This window comes from Falco naumanni, chromosome 4 (genome assembly GCF_017639655.2).
Source record: "Falco naumanni isolate bFalNau1 chromosome 4, bFalNau1.pat, whole genome shotgun sequence".
NCBI classification, from domain to species: Eukaryota; Metazoa; Chordata; class Aves; order Falconiformes; family Falconidae; genus Falco; species Falco naumanni.
Window position 1 is genome coordinate 87,700,823 of NC_054057.1, and position 20,837 is coordinate 87,721,659.

A 20,837-nucleotide genomic window follows, 5' to 3' on the forward strand; every position below is an offset into this window, starting at 1 on the left:
TGGGAAAGAGGAAGAGCTCTCTGCAGTCCTAGTTCTCGCCAAACCCTGGCTGGTTTTCAGAGCAGCATTGCTTTTTCCACGTGAGTGCGTCCAGCTCTGGGCTGGAGGGGAAGCAGCAGGCTGGGACCTGGCTGCTGGTGGGACGCTGGAGCTTTCCCAGCCCCGCACCCCCCTGCCTGTTGAAGGCAAGGGGCTGCCTGTCAGTGGCACTCATGGCTCGGCAGTGCCTGTGTTGTCAGCCGTGCCGCATGTTCACAGCAATCTGCAGAGCAACATCTGGTGGTGCTCCTTCCCTCCCTGAAACATCTGGCCACTTGGCTAGCTAGCAGACACAAGCTGCCATCTGAGGGCCAGATGCACACAGCATGTCCTGTGCTCCTGGCTTGAAGTGCCATGGGAATTGGGACCAGGAGGGAGGGATGGTGGGTCCAGGGAGGCTTAGTCGCTCTGTGGTCCCGGAGTTTCTCCTTTCCCCAAGCCTGTGGCAGCAGGACTGCGCCTTCACCCCCCTGCCCAGCACAAACCTCTGTGGAGGCAGGGGCTGGCAGTGAGCGCAGGACAGGCACTGGCTGGGCACGGCAGGGAGGGCAGTGGCATAATTTTGGATCTGTTCATGGCTCTTGGTGCAGCATGAAGAACCTGCCAGGGCCACAGCACCCCTGTGAGCCCATCTTAAATGCTTCTGGCCTCGGTTACTTTTAGACAGCTGTATTTTTCCTGTTGGTACAGGCAGAAATTAATCCGCGCCCAGCCCTGGGATTAGTTTGCCCAGCACTAGCTCTGGCTCCCGGCACGGGAGGGGTTGGGCTTGCACGGTCCCTGGCCAGGAGAGAACCTCCTTTGGTGCAGGGTCTGCCCGCCAGCCTCGCCAGCCAGGGCAGGGGCTCAGCACCGCCTCAGAACCCAGCCCTGGTGCTCAGCCTCTTGCAGGAGCTTTGTGTCCCACAGCAGACCCGATGGTGGGGGTCAGGGGGCCAGGGCACGCCGTGGGGTGCAGCCCTGCTGGTGGAGGGGGCTCTGCAGTGGTTGCTGCCCTGGCCGGTGCTGGAGCATCCCGACGGGGAGGTTAGGGCTCGGAGGAGCTTTCTCGCTGTGCTAGACCAACCCTAAACACTGCCATAAAATGCATGAAGTTGTCACCAACAGCGAACCATGGTCACCAAATCACACATTAATTTGGTAGAATTACCAGTTGGCACGGGTGCTGTTCTCAGGTTGGTTTGGGATGGGACTGATCTGGATTTTTAAAAAGTTAAAAATAAATTTTTTAAGGTTAGATAAGGTTTTGAAGCGAGAGAAAAAAAATAAATGCCTTTCAGGAGTTACAAAAACGCTGCCTGTGCAATTCATGTATAATTCAATGAATTCCAGAGTAGTTTGAATATTTAAATTATGTATGATCAAAGCAATAAAGAAATCTGCATTTCCTCACTCCGAGCCCCCCAGACATAATGCTCCCAAGCGTCCCCTCCCCAAAAGGCAGCTCCTCGCTTCCACACTCCCAGATCTATTGAGCCTCATTGCTCCAAAGAAATTGAGTTCGACTGGAAAAATACGGCCGCCAAGTGCAACCGCTGTTCTTTAATAAATCCGTGATGCATTGCATCTCCAACTAGCGCCGTTGCCAGGGTGATGGTCATTGCCGCTGCCGCAGGGCAGGCCTGGGGAGGGGTGATGGGCACGGTGGGCAAAGGAGCCCCCAGCACAGGCAGCCCCCACGCTGCCTGCAGCAGTGGCTGGGGGAGCAGAGCTCTCACAGGGAGGATGGGAGCAGGCAGTCGCGCTCCAACTGCCGGCACGAGGGGATGAGGGGTCTGCCACCCACCACCGCCGTTCTCAGGATGTGCAGAAGGGCAGCCTCAGCCTCACTGCGCGTCCCCCTGCGTTTCTCCATGGGACAGGGGGTTGCTGGTCCCATCCTCCAAGCTGCCGTGGACGTGTCCAGCTCCTCTGCTTCAGGGCTGGGACACAGCAGCTCCCTCCTCCAGCTGCCGCCATGGCCAGCAGGGCCAGGGAAAAAAGGAAAAAAAAACAACAAAATGCTCCCTCTGCCCTTCCCTCCGCCCCCTCTCCAGATGCTGTAAATTTTCATTAGTATTCTGTAATTTAATGATCTATTCCCAAGAGAAAATTAGTCTTCAATTTACAAAAAAAATCCCCGTTAATTTAAGCATAATAGTAGGAGACCAATGCGAGCGTTGGAGCCCCATCCTGCACCTCCCGCTCCTCCCTCTCTGCAGCCTTGCAAAGGGCAATTACGAGGGAGAATTTTAATGATACACTAAAGTCCATTTGAAATCTCCCGACAAAGACTGTAAAGAGGTTCCTGGGGGCAAGAAAAGCAATTTCCTCCTGAAACAAGAGGTTATTTTGAACCAGGCAAACACACCAATCCAGCTGAAGGTTGATGCTGAAAGACCCGGGGAGGCAGGAGCACAGCGGGCTCACTGTCCATGCTCGCTGTCCGTGCTCACCCAGGGAGCAGCTGCTGCTGAACCATCCCGGCTTTTAAAACCCAGCCGGTGCCAGGGCCCCGTGGCATCCTTTGCAGAGCTGTGCCAGGCAGCACGCCCCTCCACCTGCCGAAACGCCGTCCCTGGGTTAGAGAGGTGCCATGCCAGCTCTTGTCCAGAGATGCTGCGGGTCCCTCCATGCAGACCGCAGGCTCCAGGCTCCGTGCCTACCTGCCCTGCCAGCGCTGCCCACCGCTGGATGGGTGCAAGGGCATCCCTCCCCTCCGTACCCACCCTGCTCATGCCGACGGTGGCATGTAAATTCTGAGCGTCAGACGGAAGCCATCTCCTCTGCAGATATTGAGATAGATGATGGCTTTGCTCATTAGAGGCTGTGGCAAAGGGTAGGTGCTGGGAGTCTCCGTTCCGGGGAAGAGCTGCAAGGGGAGCTCATTAACTTGAAAAATTGGGTCCAGAGGGCTCATTTGTCTGATATCAGCTCACTGTTTTTTCTAGTAATGTGGAAAATGAGGGAGGGGGATCTGAGCCTCTTCTCAGTGACTGACTTTTTGATTTACCCCTTTCTCATTCATGTCCTCTCTTTCAAATTGCCTTTAATACTGTTTGTTTTCCATAGGTCTTAAGCCTATCCATGTGGAACGTAACCCTTTGCTCCCATGATACTGTGCTTACGGGACGGATCAGACACTGCTACACATTTTTTTTTTTATCTTAGGAGCACAGGGATGGTTTTTAAGGACCCCATCATACTCTCCTGGTCAGGCCACAGTGGTCCGAGAGCAAAGCCTGGGCAGGACAGAGAAGGGGGCTTTTGGCTCTTCACCTACTTCAGCAGCCAAAGGCTGCTCTCAGTGGGCCAGGGAACGATGGGCTTCAGTGCTTAACACCCTGTCCCTGTCACAGCCTCCAGTCCTACCATGGTGGACACAACGTGGTCTCAGCATGGCACCGCTGCAGGAGCTGCCATAGCGGCTTGCTCCCTGGTTCTCTGCAGCAGCCTAGTTTGTGTCCCCCTGTTGGCATCCCCTCGTTCCTCAGGGTCATAGCAGGTGGCAGGTAGGCAGACCCAGCTCTGAAACCTCTGAGATGGCTGATCCCAGAGCTCTCACACAACCGCTGGCACGGGGAGCTGCCGGATGCTCTCCGGATGGAGGGGCTGTAACAACAGCTGAACCCTGACTTGGTGATTCCCCTTGGTTTTCTGAGCAAATTTACAGCAGAGACGGCTGAAGGACACCCCCAGCATCGCCAGGCAGCCACCCCCGAGCTGTGCAGGTGCCAAATTCCCCCTAGGCACACAGCTGCCTCCCCGAGGCTTGCCCCGTGTGGGGGCTTGCTGCCAGACTCATCTGTCTTGAGCACCACCCGCGGCAAGCCGGGCTGTCAGCGACCCCGCTGGCTGCGTGCCATCTCCTCATCACCCCTGTGTCTGCTGGTGCACAAACCCGTGCCAGACCTGGCTGAACTCCCTGGAAGGTCAAGCTGAGCTCTTGCTGCCTTCCCCAAGCATGCGCTGCCCAGCAGAGGCAGGAGCCACGGGCGGGAGCCCCCGAGCCCCCCGCGCTGCAGCCGGCGCTGGACCAGCACCCGCCCGAGGGGTTTTATGCTGCCAGGATGCAGATGCTTTTGCTGCAGCCCGTGTTGCAGGGCAGGCCCCCCACCGTGCCTCCCTCTACACTGCCTGCAACCACACATGCAACAAGCCCAACAATTGAAAGCGCTACCAGCAATCGCATTAATTGCACCGAGCTATTAATAATAGGCAGAGTTAATTAACAAAAGGCAGAGCTGTCAAACCACGGCAGGTATTGGAGCAGAAGCCTGGAGCGACCGCCTGCCGAAACGCTCCCTGGGCCCTGCCCCACGGTGGGTACCACGGCCACGCTCCCACCGCATGTGCCGGGATGAGGATGCGCTTTGAGCCGAGCCCCGGCCGGGATGAAGGCACCGGCTTGGCCGCGGCAGCCGGCGGCCCCGGCCACTGCTCTGCCTCCCACCACGTGTGAGCTTCGCGTCTCTGCTAATGGACACAAGTGTAAGTAATGTTCTCCTTGCAGCCAGCCGTTCCCCGAGATGTTGTTAAATTAGAAGGGAAATCTATTTCCTGTTTAAAAAAAAAAAAAAAAAGGCCTGCAAACTCAGTGTTAAATATAGATATATGATATGTAAATGAATCTGACAACTGAGTGAATAAAAAATGAAGGTTTATATTATTGAAGGGTAGGAGGAGATGGCGCATGCAAATAGCATTAATAAAGAGGCAGCTCTCTGAACAGGGAAAGGAGGTTTTGAAACGTAATTATTTCTTTTAAGGAAAGGGCTACATATCAAATAAAAGCTAACAGAACCAGCACATGTTTATTTGAAAGGCCTTTCTTTCCATCCTGGCACCTTATTCTCCTGGCTTTTCTTTTTTTTTCCCTTTCCTTCCCCCCGCAAAGAAACAACAGAAATTGAAGGCTGCTGAATTTTTTAACTTTCATTAAAATAGGATAAATTAAGTTTTGATTGCTACAAGAGAAAAAATGAGTCCCAGAGATGGCCGATCACAGGCTGCTGTTGAGCGGGATGCAGGAAGGTGTTTGTTAATCGGTTTGTTGGGCTGGGCTCTTTGGCTGGCAGAGCCACAGCCATCACACCCCCGGTTATCACAGCCCCCTGGAAATGATGGTGACTTCCAGCACGTTTGCAGAGATAGTGTGGACTTAATTTAAATGGAAAAATACCTGCCTCGAGGTTTCAGCCTGCTCAAAGGAGTTAATTACACTTAAACTGTGAAGACACTCTGGTTGCTTTTGCTCATTTCCCACGTGTTGCAGAGACCGTAGGGGCAGGAATAAAAGGGAGTGTGGGGCTGGGCTGAGCTGGCTCCTCTGCCCACAGCAGCCATAGGGCCAGGCTGCAGGAGCATTAGCAGTTCAATATTGAAAATAGAAAACTAGCTGGTTATTTTTGTCAGCGGCAAAGCTGACAAGGAATTCTGGCAGAATGGGCACTCTGCGAGCGCAGTAAATGTCTTCATTAACTTCCACGCAGCTATATTTATGCCTCTCTGACCCTCTTCAGGACTGACAGGGCAGGTTACGGGTTTCCTTTCCCTAATTCAGTACATGATGGCTTGGGACGAGTTGTTAAAGCTACAGATCAAAATGTCATTTATTAGAAAAGTGCCTCCCCAGGGATTCTTATCCTTTGTTTATTATTTGTCGTGTGCTGACAGTGTGCTCTGTTCTGTCTAATCTGTCTTTCTAGCTATTTATATAGCCTTCATCACGGCAGCACCTGAGTGCCTCCCATTCCTTAAAAAATGTTTTGTTTCCCTCTCCCTTACCTGCTCTGCAAAGCCAGCGGGGGCTTCGGGATTTATGAAAAGTGCACGGGATTTATTTCCCCATTCACTTCTGAGTTACCAGTGGCAAAGGGTCCACCCCATCCCCCCGGTGGAGGGGGGTCTGGTCCCAGGGGCTCGGTGGGGTGATGTGCAGGAGCTCTCCCCACTGCCTGGGATACTGCTGTCACAGACGCTTTGGTGGTGGGTGCTGCCACGGAGCAGCACCCTCTGAGTGGCCCCAGCATCCCCCACATCACATCTGTCTTCACTGGCTTTAGCCCCTGCCTGATGTGGCCTCAGGCAGGCAGAGAGCAAGGGCAGGGGTGCTTCTAGCCCGCAGCCGGGGATCCCCACATGTTCCCTGCCCAGCCAGTGCTTCAGCCCACATCCCAGCAGGACACCAGAGCCATTCGTGTGGACTTGCAGGCTATCAGATAGGACACAGGAGCAATTCCTGCATTTGAAATTATAAATCATCCTGCACCGCTATCAGGCACACAAATTGTGTTCATCATCACAAGCCATTCATGAGCAGCCCACCAGCCAAAATTCATTGAAGCAATTCTGCATAGTGACTGTTGGATCTTTTTTGCAGATAATTTGAGAGCTCTGCAGGGGCTGGATGTGCCGAATGGGTTACTCAGCCTGTATCGCCACCCCGGACAGTCCAGTGGGGTTTGTGCCTGCTGCATTAACCAATTAAAATGATTCCTCCCCCACAGACAGCTTTTGCATTGATTAAATGAGTGGGGAAGATAATTCCCCCTTGAATCCCCCCCCCCCAGTTTTCACTGCCTGCTTGAAGGCTGCCATTCATTCTGCATGTCCCCTCCTTAGACTAGCAGACCCCTCCGCGGCTGTGGAGCTGTCGGTGCACACATGTCTGTCTGCCATAGACTGGCTCGGGCTTAGGCAGCATAAAGCTTTCCTTAGCAGGTGAAGGCGGCACTGACAATGCACTGACAAGCTCTGCCACGTTTGCAAGAGACTGTGATTTTGTCATTAAGACTTATTTGCAGGACTCTGCGGACAACCCCACCACATCCAAGCACCTTCCAGGCAGTGCCCGTTGCACCCCTGCGCTGTAGCATCAACCTCCCTCCCACCAAGCCAGAGCAGGCTGGCAGGGGCCCTGGTTGGCTCCATGAAGGTTTTGGAAAAGTTCCCTTCTCGACTCTGGGAAGTCCTCTGTAGGGTTTCTTTCTCTCACCTTTAAACAGTTTCTGCTGCTTGAACCCTTACCCTTGGGAAGCTCTCCCTCAGGCAGTCTGTAAGGATGCTGCCCTTTTTACTTCTCCCTGTGGTATGCAAGTACCTAGTCAAAGGGTGTTTTTACGCAGCTGTGGGGGAAAGCTAATAACCACCTAACCCACGGCTGCAACAGAGAGTAAACCCCGCCTTTCTAATGATCTGAATGTATAAGACTCAAATTTGGTCACAAGCTTTAGGGGGCTTAGGGCTCACCTGCTGCTTCCCATAGGTTTTGCACCCACAGCCTGGTACTTAGGGACTGGGCTCCCCAGGAGGATGGACCCTCTCTTGCCTGACCTGCCCTTGCTCTGCCCCATCCTAAGGCTCTCACTTTCAGAGAACTGCTGCTGCAGCAGCTCTCCTGTGAACAGCCTTGCTTCTCTGCTGTACACCTGGAGAGCTGCGCAAAGTCTGGAGAAAGCACTTTTCCTCCAAGCTGAGACTCTGCTTTGTCCTGCCCAGGTGAGATCTTTTATAACTGACCTATTCGTAGATGAGCTGCCCTGTTCTCCTGCCTTCTCCCTTGGTCCAGGGAGCAGAGGTGAGGGCCATAATGGGGCATCTCACGGGGCCAGCCTGGTGCTCAGCAGCTGTATAAGAACCCCCAAGTTCCCACCTTTCTGTTTAAAGTGTGTGTGCTTCCTGAGAGCCCCGTTCTCTGCCCTCGCCAGGACAGCCCGGGTCTGGGGTGCTGCCATGACGAGCAGCCAGCATCTGGTCCTGCCTGCTGGGGGCAGCCCCCTTCTCTGGGGGGTTCAGCTGGGCACTGGTGGGACCCGTGCCCCTTCTCTTGGCTCCCATGGCTCTGGCGGCTCCCGTGGCTCCCAGTCCATCCCAGTGCAGGTCCTTTCTTCCCCCAGTTTGGCCGCTGTGTCTCCATGGCAACGTGCTCTCCCTGCCGCAGAGGCATCCTTGGCTCGCCACTTCCAGCGCCGCCGCATTTGTATTCCCAGCCTTTGTCTCCTGCTCGGTGCTGGCAGCCGGCCAGGCCAGGCATCCATTTCAAAGCAGCCTTTGTTTTATTGGTGAAATAGCCGGTCAGAAATATATGTGATTTAATCAGGGTGAGAACACTTTGTTTTGTGGCTTTCCTTCTTCTCCCCAGCCAAGGTGCAGCCGCTCGGCAGAGCTGGCTGTTACCTGTGCTCAAGGAAAAACCCCCAGACAGCAGATCCCCCAGCTCAGAGCCTGCAAAAATGGGTCTGCACCAGCTGCAGCGTGTCCGACTGGCAGAAGCAAGCAGGGGGGAGACATTTTCTTTCTCTCTCCCATTACCTAGGCATATCTGAAATTTTCTTTCACAGCCAGGCATGTCATTTTCAGAGCAGCCCTGTCCATGAGGTTCAGACACAGCTGGATTTGCTGAACTGCAAAGCCCAGTAGCTGAGATCCCAGTCTCTGGGCAGGGGGAAAAGCCGCTGGGAGTGAAAAAGGAGCCCAAAGCCAGGATCCTGCCACGAGCTCACTGCCGCTTCCCTCCTGCGGCTGCAGACTCCCGCAGGGAGGCAGGGTTGGAGCCAACTTGCTGTAGGGTGTGATCCATTAATTGCAGTATCCATCCTTGTTTCTAGGGGAGTTCAAGACTTAGAAAATGTGATGATATTACACATTTGCTTGAGTGTGCAAAGATAGATGCAAAAATATGCACATGCATACATAAGTACGGCGGTATGGATTTAGTGGAGGCCCTGGCAGCCAGGCACTGTGGTCCTCTGTTCTGGCTGACCTGACGTGAAGGACCTTCCCCAGGGTGCAGGGAGGCAGCCAGGGGGCAACACAAAAGGGGGCAATGGTGGGCCATTGCTGAGGTCCTGGTGCTCCCCAGGGCCTCCCTGTACACTGTCAGAGCATGAAGTGAGGCAGGAGAAAAAGAGGATGACTGGAGAACAGTGAAGACTTCAAGGGCAGAAGCAGAACCCGTTATCTTAGCCTTGCCCAGGAATAAAACATCTTCAGGAGCAGCTGCTGATAAAGGCGTCCTTAGAAGATGGTAGGAGCTGGGCAGCCAGCCCTGTGACAGCGGCTGCAGGGAGTTTATCTGGCAGCAGGAGGAGGAGGGAGGTTTCCAGCCCTGGGAGGGGGCACAGAAGCAGGAGCACTGTGGGTGGGCTGCCAGCCCTGGCAGAGGAACCCCAAGAGCAGGGGGATGCTGGAGGGCTGCCCTGGGGACTCAGCCTGCACTGACCCCCCTCCTGGTGCTGGATGCCACCTGCCAGCACTAGAAGATCTGCTAACAGAAACCAGCACGGTCTGAGTGGAATGGGCCAGAATTGCCCTAGTTTTATCAAAAAATCCCCATGAATTTAAGAGCAGTCTTTACTTATTGGTTAGTTTCAATGATTTAAGGTTTTTTCACCTTATCAATGATTTCCTCTTAATAAGGTAAAACTGATCTGTTTTTGTGAAAATACAGAATTTACAGCTAACAAAGTGCACTTCCCAAAAACCCACATCAGCCTGTCTCTAAGCAATGTATTTGCTTTGCAAAGTGGTGAAAAAGGAAGAGTTCTTCAGTTTTGATCTTAGGAAGTCTGTAACGCTGAGAACCAAACTGAAAGAGAAAACCAAGAGCAGCTTATTTTAAAAAAAGACCAAGTGGAAAAAAAAAAAAAAAAGCCTTTTCTAAAAGACATAAATGAAAACAGACAAAAATGAATGAAATACTTGGGATATACTCTGCAATTTTTGTCAAGTCAACACAAACTTGGAATGAATTAGATTCATGCACAGCACATCTGGTAACGGGGAAGGCAGAGGTGTCAGTCCAGAGCATCAGACCTCAAGTCTCTCCCCTATTATCAGAATAACTCTGGAGTCTGTTTATACTGTGAATCTCTGCTGTGCTCCACTGGTATGTGGACATACCAAACACACATTCAGGTGTGTTTAGGAGCAACTGAGATGATTGTGACAAGACTGCTTTATAATTAGTGTTTTTTGAAAAGTCATGTCCAGCTCGCTTGTGTCCTCAGCTGATATGCACAAAATCAGTAGCATGACGCAGCTTTTTAATGCATTGGATGCCTGGAGCAAAACATCTCTCCTGCCCAGGGAAGAGAAGGGAAGTGGGGAGAGTTGCATATGCTCAGCCTGAGTATATCATTCAGACCCACTGAGTATTTGGGCTTGATTCCTTGACTGCAAATCACAGAATGGTTTTGGTTGGAAGGGACCTTAAAGACCACCTGGTTCCAACCCCCTGCCATGAGCAGGGACACCTTCCACCAGAGCAGGTTGCTCCATCCCCATCCCAATCTTTCTTATCAGATCCCATGAGGCACTGGAAGGTGCTGTAAGGTCCCCCCAGAGCCTTCTCTTCTCCAGGCTGAACAAGCCCAACTCTCCCAGCCTGTTTTCATAGCTGAGGTACTCCAGCCCTCTCTCGTGATCTTCATGGCCAGAAATCAAAATACCAGATGAGCTACAGAGGAACAGCTAGCTCTGTCTGTCCGAAGCTCATGCAGTCATCCTGAGCCTTCTGCCCTGCTGCTACGGGGAGCAGGTGGGACAGGGATGCCTCCAGCCTTGGGCCACACCATCCACAGCCTGGCTGCCACTGAGCAGTGTTGCAGCTGGAAGTGGGCATGAAGATATTGGCCTCAAAGGTCTCACAGGAAAGACCTTTCATTTTGCTAAACCTCAGACAGTCTTCTAAGTAATTTACTGCATCATTATGGTAAGATATAAACCGCTCCAGCATTACAGTTCCCATGACACATTTCGCTGGAGTCATGGTGTCAGCCTAAATGTGTTTCCAATGTCCCAGCTTGGGAAATTGCATGCTATCCAGCTCTGCGTATGAATAATTGAAGGGAATGCTGCGTGCTTGTCCTCTCCAGCCCGGCCCCGTGACTCTCCTCTCAGGCATGTGGTGCGCACTGGGAAACAGGGCAGTCTCCTGGCAGGATCAGGGCAGACAGGCACCTGCAGGCACAGCTCAACTCTTTGGTAGCCCAAATTGCCCCTGAGTGACTGTCAGAGAGGCTGTGTGGCTACTTCCCGGAGCACATGTGCAAAGCAGGCTTGGTTTGGCTTCCAGCCGAAGTCTTGCCCAGAACTGCCCTTCTTTTTAAAAGCAGAAGAAGAGGCTCTCTCTTGCAGAGGAGAAGTGCTGCTGCTGGCTAGACTGCTCTGACAGGGCAGTGGGTCTGCAAAAGAGGAGTCAGGAAGGAGGCAGAGGCAGTGTTGAGCCCTGAAGTAACATGGGCAGGCATGGCCCATGTTTTAATGATGGCCAAGACAAGTCCAGGGCTTGAAGGTTGTCTTTAAAGGGAAGAAAAAAATCGTATTTCTTAATAAATTAGTGTCATACCAAGAAAAATCTACACTGGCCAGCTGGTGCTTATCCATTTTAAAAAACCAGCTAGCCAGCCATATTTCACACCTCTGGTCTACCAGCCTGCCAGGGACCGAAGCCTGCTTTCGGGTCAGGGTATCTCAGCATGCTTTCCCTTGCTGATCCGGAGCCGTGCGCGGGGCTCACTGAGGGTCACAGCTCCATGCCAGAATGATGCTGCGCATCACCGGTGTCCTGCCACGGAGGCGGTGGCTGTGCGGGGGCTGCCAGAGCGGAGCCTTCCCCACGCTGCGGCAGGCGGCACACCACAAACAGGGCTGTGAGCAGCGGGGACAAACCTGGAAAAGCCAACTGGAACAAATAACTAAAATGTGGGATTTGGGGGATTTTTTTCCTCAGAGTCACGGATACATACTTATAAATGTTTTTAAGTGAAAGAAAAGTATAGCAAAGCAACTACACCTCAGCAGAGCCACCGCTAGGCACATGTATGTCTGGAACAGGAGCCATTTCACAGAGCCAGCAGTGAGCCTGTTCTTGTGTTAAATAACTGTACGGTGCTACTTCTGCGTGCATTTGGTTATCATTCCCGACACTGTAAGTGACTGCATTTATTCATTGCAGCCTGTGATCCCGTGCATCTTCTCATACTGCAAAGCTTCACAGCTGATCCTACCTGCTGTGGAAGAGGCGTAATATCACATCATTGCCGGACCGATTAACAAATAATAGTGAGGATAAATTAAAGCTGCCCTTAAAGAACTGACTCAGTCTCCGACTAGGTAAAGACTTAGCTGGCTGGCATTCAAAAGCAAAATGCAAAACCTTTCATCTGATGGCCTAAAACAAGTGCTGCATTTAAGCCTCACACCACAGCCGCTGCTGCTGAGAGGTGGGAAAAGCCACTCTGGATTTGTACAGATAGAGAGAAGCAAACCCAGGCCAGTAGAACCAGAGCCTAGGTTTTGCACAGGCCTGAGGACTAAAGTCATTTTTCTTAAAGCTTAAACTTGTTTGCATGTCTCCTGCTAAAGGTGCCTGAAGAAAGTTACTTTAATTCTATAGCAGAGGAAATAATCTATATGGTAAAACTTTAAGACACATTGTAGCACGTTTTGCTCTTCAGGACAGGCAGTGACCTTTGCAAACATCCACGAATGAAGGTGCATTGTGCATTTATGAAATGTTGTTGACCAATGAAGGTTCATTGTGCATTTATGAATTGTTATTGACTAGGACCATGTACAGCCAGGAGAATTGGGAGTGCAGGAGTTCAGGGTCATGCAGAAAGATCATGGGCAGGTGCCTACCGTGGCCCAGGCACGATGACTGCTGGCAGTGCCTCCCTGGCAGCACTGACGTGACTGTGCATGAAGACACTTCCCCACCTGGAGACAGTCCCAGGAGGTAACAAGTGCCAGAGCTCATGCTGTGGTCTATGGCGCTGCTCAATAAAGTGTGTCCTGGCCCCATCTTATTCCCTGTAATTAGGAAATTCAGCAGACGAATCGCTTTCTGAAGCCTAAACCAGAGAATATTGCTGGCACAAAAAGAAACAGTCTGTGGCAGAGTAGAACTCATCTGTGCTATTGTCAGCGAGCAGTGGAAAAGCAATAGGTGAAATCTTCTGTTAATCTGGTACTGTGTTGAGAAGGGGCAGTTGTTGAGTTAGACAATCAATAAGCATTGATTACAAAGCGGCTTACCCCTGTTAAACATGATGGAGGGGAGAATAAATATACATAAACAGCAGCACCTGGCCAGGCAGGGTGCGTGTCCCCGGGGCAAAGGTGAGAGCTGCCTGTTGGCGGGCACAGCCTCCCGCATCAGCCCTCAAGGGTCTTCCCATGCTGGTGAGCACTCCAGCACTCCCGTCGCTCCTGTCCCTCTCCCGTGGCCCTGGTGGTTTGTCTAGTGAACTGGCGCACATCTCTCTCACCAATTCACCAGCTGGGATTAATCCTGGAGGAAGGGTCTGTGCTCTGCCATGTGTGTAGCTGGTGGATTGAAGGCAGGGGAAGATGTTTCCTCTGTGAACATCATTGTTTGTGTGAGTCCACAGCAAATTATCGGGACCAGAGGACAGAAGAAGGGGGGAAGCACTTTTCCCTACACACGTCATCCACATCTTGCTGGTGGCAAAGAAGGATGTAAGGATGGTTGTTTGTAGCTCTGTGGGGTCTCCAAACAGTGCCCCACCACTTTCTGAAATTGTCATTTTTACTTTGCAAGAACCTAGAAACAGGGTAGAAAGAACCTGTGCAAGAGATGCCAGCATGCAGTGACCTGGCTGCAGGCAAAATTGGCTGAGCCGCCCGTGGCGGCGTGTGATGCCTAGGGGACGTGGTGGCCAGACCCCAGTGCTGTGGCAGCATTTCAGAGGGAACCTTCAAAGCCCAGGGAAACCCTCCTACCAGCCTCCATGAGTAATTTGAACTGGGCTGTATTTGGTAACGCCTGCGCAATGAACCGGCAAAAGGGAACAGATGCAATGAGCCCGTTGGTGTGATTTTCTTTTGAAGTGCAATGCAGCCCTGGTAAATAAATAAAGATTGGAAACATCCATTGCACTGCACCACTTAAGGGACCGGGGATGTGAGGACAGTGTAATTGGCTGGATGCAGAGTGAAATCCAGGCTCAGCGATTCCATTTTGCAGTTGGCAGCCTTCCCAAACACAGATCAGGGAAAGCAAGTTGGACTAGCTTTAAAACACAGGGAAATTCTTTATCTTTTATAATTTTTTGCTGATTTAAAGGGTAGGATTAAATTCTCATTTAATAACCCCAAGTGCCTGCTCTCCCCTGCTCTGATCACTCTGTGTAACGGTGATAATGCTGGAAAGGCGCTGGGAGCCTGGAGGCAAGGCAGTGAATTTTCTTCTCCTGAGCGCAGATCTGATGATTGTTTGCTGCTGCAGCCTGAGAAACAGGCACTGACTGTTTAATCACGAGCCTCAGCATAAGATTTTTCTAGCTGTTTTCCAGGTCTGTTTGGAAGGCAAGCCGAACGCTCTCTGTTAGCAACTTCCAGCTTTGTCGTCTGTGTTTTTTCCTCCTAATTAAGGATCCGACAGAGACCCAAATGTTCCCCGCTAACATAAACAGTCCAATTGACTTAACTAAGCGACTCCTGGGCAGGCATTGTTTTTATGAGTAAGCACTGCCTGTTCAGTACCTTTACATCGGCACCTCTTACCATCGGCTGAGCTATTTTTAAACCCTGTAAATAAAGCCTCTACAGTGAACAAGGAAAGAAGCCTCCTAGCAGAGTAACGCACAGAGCCTCTGTGTTAATGAGAACACTGTTTTCCCTTGTCTGTCAGATCAGCTCATTTAGATTATTTAAGTCAAGTGCAATTTTGAAAACAATCTGTTTCGCTCATGACAGCATCTTCATTCTGTATAATGATGCTGAATGTAACACGCAGCAAAGGGCTATCGACAGCAAATTCTCCACATTCCCAGGCCTGCGCTGTTCATATCACCTTAAAAAAGCAGCCCCTTGCTTTATTTTCCCCAGACATTAAGCGGAAAGTATTTCCCAACATGTCGGCTTTCCAACTCCATGCTGAAGCCTTCATTTTGCGTGAAGCCTTGACAGCAAACTGCAGATAAAGGGGCAGGGTAGAGGGGATGGGAATTGTTGAAATGGCGCCAGCTCGTTTTTAACTATTTTCAGTCAGTACGTTTCTCTGTCTCCTGCAGTTTATTCTCTTGCGCTGATGATATGAAAATCCTAATTAAAAAGTTAATGGGGATCTGAAGATGGGAGGACCCGCATGTGTGCCAGGCTGGCAGGGTGCAGATGGTGGCTGCTGTTGCTGGGAAAAGATATTTGGGGATCACTGCCCAAAAGGGCATGTTTACCAAGTGGTGAAAATGTAACAGCAAAGATCCATCTCTGGCAGCTGCCTGGATGCAGGGCAGGTTGTTTGCCCTTGAATAGTTATCTGAATGATTTCTAATTTCATGTATGACCATGGTGCTTTGGAGCCACTCAAATGCACAACAGAAGTGGCTGACAGTCTGACCGCGGTGCTACCACCACCAAACAGCACTTCCCAACCCCAAACCTCCGCTGTTTAGCTTAGACCAGAGCGGTCAGCGCCGGGAAGCAGCAGGGCCCGCACCTGTGCTGGGAGACGTGCCCGCCGGTCAGGAAGGCTCTATCCTGCACAAGGAGCCTCACCTCCACCCCTTTCCAGCAGCAGGCAACCCCGGCTCATTGCAAAAGTGGGGCTTTTCCTGCAGCCAGCTCTGTTTTTCCCTGCAATCCCTACACACTACAGCTCCTCTGCTCGTCCTCCCGCCAGCATGAAGAGGTGCAGGCAGGCCAGGAAGGCGGCTGCTGCCAGGCTGAGCCCGGCTTCTGCCACCAGACATGGGAGACACCCAGACCTGCAGCCAAACACCTCCATCTCTCCAGGGAAAGGAGAGGGGATGGATGGAAGTCTCCATCAGGCCTGGCTGGCAAACATCTCCCGACCCAGTAATCTTCTACCACAGTGAAATGTGCAGGGGGCGTTAGCCTGGGTGGATGTTAGGTGATGCTTATCAACGTGCTGTAACGCATGTGAACGCTGCCTTTCTAAGGGCAGCAGGAACAGGGTGTGGAGGAAGCATCACTAGTGGCGTTAACCAGCTTGGGAAGATGGTGTCCCTAAGGACAGAGAACCCGTGAGGAAGAGAACTGCTGACGTTTCATGTATCGGTGTAAGGATTTATCTACCCTTCAGCCAAAACCAGCTCCCAATGGTTACATGTGCCTTTTTAAATGCACAGGTGTTATTTTGCTGTCCCTTTGCTGGCAGAATCAGAAAGTAGGACCTTAGCAAAGAAATCCACAGGTCCAAGCTTCAATGAGCACAAGAGTGAAAGGACAAAGAATGAACTAAAAAACTGTAGTAAGCAGGAGAGAAGATGACCCAGAGCTTTGCTCCCAAATAACCTTACGCTCAATAAACACATACTAAAGCTAAAGCCAGGAGTGGGTGGTTAACATTGGACATATTGTGGAGATGACCCCATGGGATTGCCTTGCTCTTAGGAGCAGCTGGGAATCAGAAGGGACAACAGGAGCTCAGAAGACATAGCTAGAGCACAGGCCTCACAACAGTTCCTTGGTGGGCAGCTCCTCGGGGAGCTGCTCACCACCACCCTCCCTTGTTTCTGTTCGGAAGCGGGGACAGCCAGCACAGTTCAGGCGTGTACCGCGCTACACTGTCTTGCCTATTCCTTGGCTTCTGCAAGGCGACAAGTTGACTGGTGAGATCTGAATTACGAGCAGGTGGCCAATCAACAGGCAGTTCTGCAGCTCTGGCAGGGTTTAAAACAAGGAGATGCTATCTAGTGCTCCTCCTGCCCAGCTGCCATGAGCCATGAAGTACCACTGCTTTGACCAACAGTCTTTCACACAGGTGAAATTCAACCTTCTGTGTCTTCTTGAAAAAAATGTCCTTCCTATCTGAGGGTGCCTGGATTTCTCTGGTGTATCCAGTTCACCAGTCATTTTCGTATGTGTAAGAACTTACCTGAAAGAAAGTGTTACCTGTAAAAGTGGAAGAGGTAAGATCATGATGTTAATGCAAGAAGGAGATGACGGGATAAGTAATACAGGGTTAGTTAATGCAGCAGACTTGCTGACAATGTATAACCAGCTGTAGTATTTACGAGGCAGAATGGAAGCAATCACTGCAGTGGTCTAGTCACTAGGATCACGTGCATAAATAAAATTAGAGAACAATCTAAAATAATAAAGCAAGCTACAAACCTTGACTAAGAATTTTATTGACAGTGGCACAACACAGTTAACCAAATGACATAACAGGAGTACATAATGCATTTATTAGCCTCCCTAACTGAGGACAGACTTAACAGTAGTCCTCCTACATCAAGCGTAGCGCCTTTAAAGACAGATAAAATGGGGCTGCTGTGAATTAAACAGTACAGGAAGCTGAATCAGACGTCAGGAAATAATGGCTTTCAGTTACGCACTACTACATGGCAATCCAAACTTCTTCATATGAAGAAAAATAAACAAGACCAAATTAACTTACAAGTTATTAATAGAAGCTGAGAAACTCATTTCAAATTGTCAGTGCCCTTTTAAGTACATCAAAGATAATACAATCAGTTTATGCATGTGCATGTTGAAGTCACAGCAACGCACACTATTATTAAGCCTCTCAGAAGAAGACAAAAGTACCCTTACCAGCCATGCTGCATTGTCATAAACTCTCATCTTTAATAATGTAGGATCTTCTTCAGCTGAAAAATACTTTACTCCATTCACGCTGGCAGAAAGACAGTTGATACTACAGCAGATTTCCAAAGACAATTGCTCATTTGTCCAGGGCATTCATTTATTTTACAGGTGAATAAAATAGCCTCCATTTCTTCACTAGCACTAATAAGAATGGTAAAGGCCAACTGAAACTGGGCTGGTAAACGCTTGTGATAATGTGCAAGCTGGGTGCAAAAAGAGAGCAAGAACTTCCGTATGCCAATAAAATCACTTTTCTCAGTAGCTCTTCTAATAGAGCGGACAGGATGATGATTATTTCCATGTGAACCGTGGAAGGGAGTTGAGAAGAAAATTAAATTCCTGAACAGTACTGTAGGCACATACAATAACAATTATTCCCTCTAACAGTAGCTGTGCAGATTGCTGGGGCATTTTCAACCGGTGCTTTAGAAGTCAATGCAGGAACGCCAGGAAGCAGCCATCTCAGTGACAGCTTTGCTGTGCACCGAAGTAACCCAGCCCTGCGACCAGACAACACGTATCAAGAGCTAATAAGCTCAATAATAATTTTTTTTAAGATTGTTTTGCAGAGATGTAGCTACAAGTATGATACATCTTCACTACCGGTGTACCTGATATGGTGTGAATTCCTTTTCAGTTAAGTTTAGGAGTAGAAACCTATTGCCTGTGTTATCAGTTTGCGAAGAGGGGTGCATCTGCATCTTCCTAATTTTATCCTGTAGGCGTTGAAAAGTGGAAGTAGAAATCAGCCATGATGTTTTCAAATGCAGGTGTGTTAAACGGACTCATGAGTTTAAAGGCAGTACTGTACGCAAGCTTCTTATTCTTTTTCTTATTGCTGCCGATAACAACACTTCAAAATGCTAAAACCACTTAAAATAAAAAATACTTTCATTCCATTATTTATTCTGTGGACTCGGGTGATGAAAATGAAATAGTTTCACTTCTATTTTGAGGAATTTTCCAGTTCTCACTTTTGCAGTGTTTGGGCTATGAAGACCTCACAGCGGTGCTAGCTCTACCTTCCCCGCAGGGAAGTGCCTGTAAGAATGCAGGTCTGTTTACCGTGAATTTTTGCCTGCTCGCAGCTTCGCTCTTTCTCTACATTACTGTTCTGAATTCTCATCATTACCTATCAGTCCTTTGCCTGGTTTGATTTTTCTAAATTAATTTCTGGGATGTTGCTACTGAAGGCAAGTACAGTAACGCGGTGTTTGGCTCATTCATTCTTTGCTCTTCCTTTTACATGTTTGAAGTTAGACTATCTCTGTACTTTTTGGATTACGCTATACTCGCATGAATCAACTAGCTAGGTTTGCAAGTGCTGGGCACTTTGCCGCGCCCTCCCTCCAGGTCAGTGGAAGGGTAAGAGAAAGCTCTTGCTCTATGGTGGTTCTTCACACATTAACACTTCTTTTCCACCAGTCTCGCTAGTTATCGATGCCCCAAAGTTCGGAACAGAGCCGAGCACGCCGGCAGTGCCTGGGCCCTTAGGAAGCTGCCTCACATAGGGAGAAATACGTGTGGAAACGTGTTATGTTACGCCTCGTCCTGCACCGCTCGGGGAAACGGCTGTCCTTTTCTGGAGGATGTTTGATGAGATAGCGCTTGGAATTCCGTGTGTGTTTCCAGGATGACCAACAACTAGAGCGCCACGCCAAAGCCACGGGGGAGCACCTGCCCAGCGGAAGGTCACCCCGCCCCCACGCGCTGCCGCGGCAGCCCCTGCCGAGCTCAGCGCAGGCCCCCCCGGAGCAGCCCTCGGGAAGGGGCTGCCCCGGGGCCGGCGAGACGGCCGCTGGCCTCGGCCTTCCTTGGGGTGCCTCAATGCCAAGGCGACGGCGCTTCGCCTGCCCCGCCCCGTTGCCAGGGCGGTTGCCGCGGCGCCATGTTGGGGGAGCGCGGCGACCCGGAAGTGCTGCCCGGGGCGGGGTTCCCCTTCCTGTGCGGCGGGGCCGGACCCGGCCGGGTTAGGAGGCAGGAAATGGCGGCGGTGCTGCAGCAGCAGCTGCCGGGCCCTCCCGCTCCGCAGTGCCGGGCCCAGGCCGCCTAGAGCCGCCGCGCCAGCGCCGGGCCCGGGCCGCAGCCACGCCGGGCCGGACTCCGAGCACTTTACATACATGAGGTAGCGGGCGGGGCCGGGCGGCGGGAAGGGCGGGCGCCGCCGAGCCGAGGCGCCAGCGGGGGCCCGGCCGCCGCGGGCGGGGGAGGGGCCGGGCGGCGGGAGAGCCCCTCGGCGCCCCGGGGCGGCCCTGCGGCGGGGGGGGAGGCGGCGGCCCGGGCCGGCGGGGCCTGCGGCGGAGGGGGCCGGGGGGTTGCGGCGGGCGCCCCGCGGGAGTGGGCTCGCCCGGGCGGGAGCGGGCGGAGGCGGGCGGAGCGGCGCGGGGCAGAAGCGGTGTTTTCCCCGCGGGGCTGAGCTTTGACCTCCTGCGCTCGGTATTGTTTGCTCCTGCGGGGCTGGCAGCCCTTTGTAGCCGCCGGTCTTTCTGGGCTGATAGGGCACAGAGGGCTGCCTCGCTGCTGCGTTTTAAACAAATCCCCGGGCTGAAGTGATGCAGCAGAATTGTTTTCCTTAAAGTGCCTGAAACGATGAAGTACAGGTTGTGTGGTAGCGAAGGGTAGCTGGTGTTGGTTATGCTCCGCTCGCCTCGCTGTCCCTGGGTAAACATATCATTTGATTACTTGGCAATCTGCGGTCTCCCCGTTTCCTCCTGACAAATCAACATATGGAGCTCAGTGTGTATCTTAACCTCGCTCCAGTTTTATTTTTTGCTTTGTGCTGCATTACTGTTGACATGGAAACCAACATCACTTTCTGTTCCAGAGAATTGGAAGCTAAAGCTACCAAAGAAGTCGAAAGAAAACTAAGCAGGTAAGATGCTCATTTAAATTCACTCCTACAGTTCAGAACAAGAGTTGGCCTTGGGCTAGAAATCATTGTGGGCTTTATCTGGAGCTTTAATCTCATGTTAATTGTAAGGATAAAAACGCCTGAATTTGAAAATGTCCTCTGTTGCATAGAGAAATCTGAGCAATTTAGTTATTTCTATAGACTGAACACCTTTTTAGCGTGGGTTTTTTTTTTTTGCATTATAACAATATCAGGTTCTACAATAGAGTTTCTTTAGTAGGGTACGTTTTTGAAGAGAAAAATAACTTTTCTGTCCTGAGTTGTAGCACGTAGCAAGAACTGAAAAATGACAAAGGGTAGATTTGAG

At 51.2% G+C, this 20,837-nt stretch overlaps 1 protein-coding gene across 4 annotated transcripts in view; it reads left to right on the plus strand.

The window, feature by feature from the left end:
* The first annotated feature begins 19,574 nt into the window (after nucleotides 1-19,574).
* Nucleotides 19,575-20,837, plus strand: part of TNRC6A (trinucleotide repeat containing adaptor 6A) — a 52,660-nt gene continuing 51,397 nt past the window's right edge. For 3 of the 4 annotated variants that reach the window (XM_040592556.1, XM_040592557.1, XM_040592558.1), the window contains exons 1-2: nucleotides 19,575-19,744; nucleotides 20,444-20,491. In XM_040592556.1, coding sequence (XP_040448490.1) covers nucleotides 19,740-19,744; nucleotides 20,444-20,491 — 53 coding nt within the window. In that variant the 5' untranslated portion in view covers nucleotides 19,575-19,739. Of the gene's footprint in view, nucleotides 19,745-20,311; nucleotides 20,492-20,837 lie in introns of those variants that run through there. The other variant, XM_040592559.1, reaches the window with a different exon arrangement.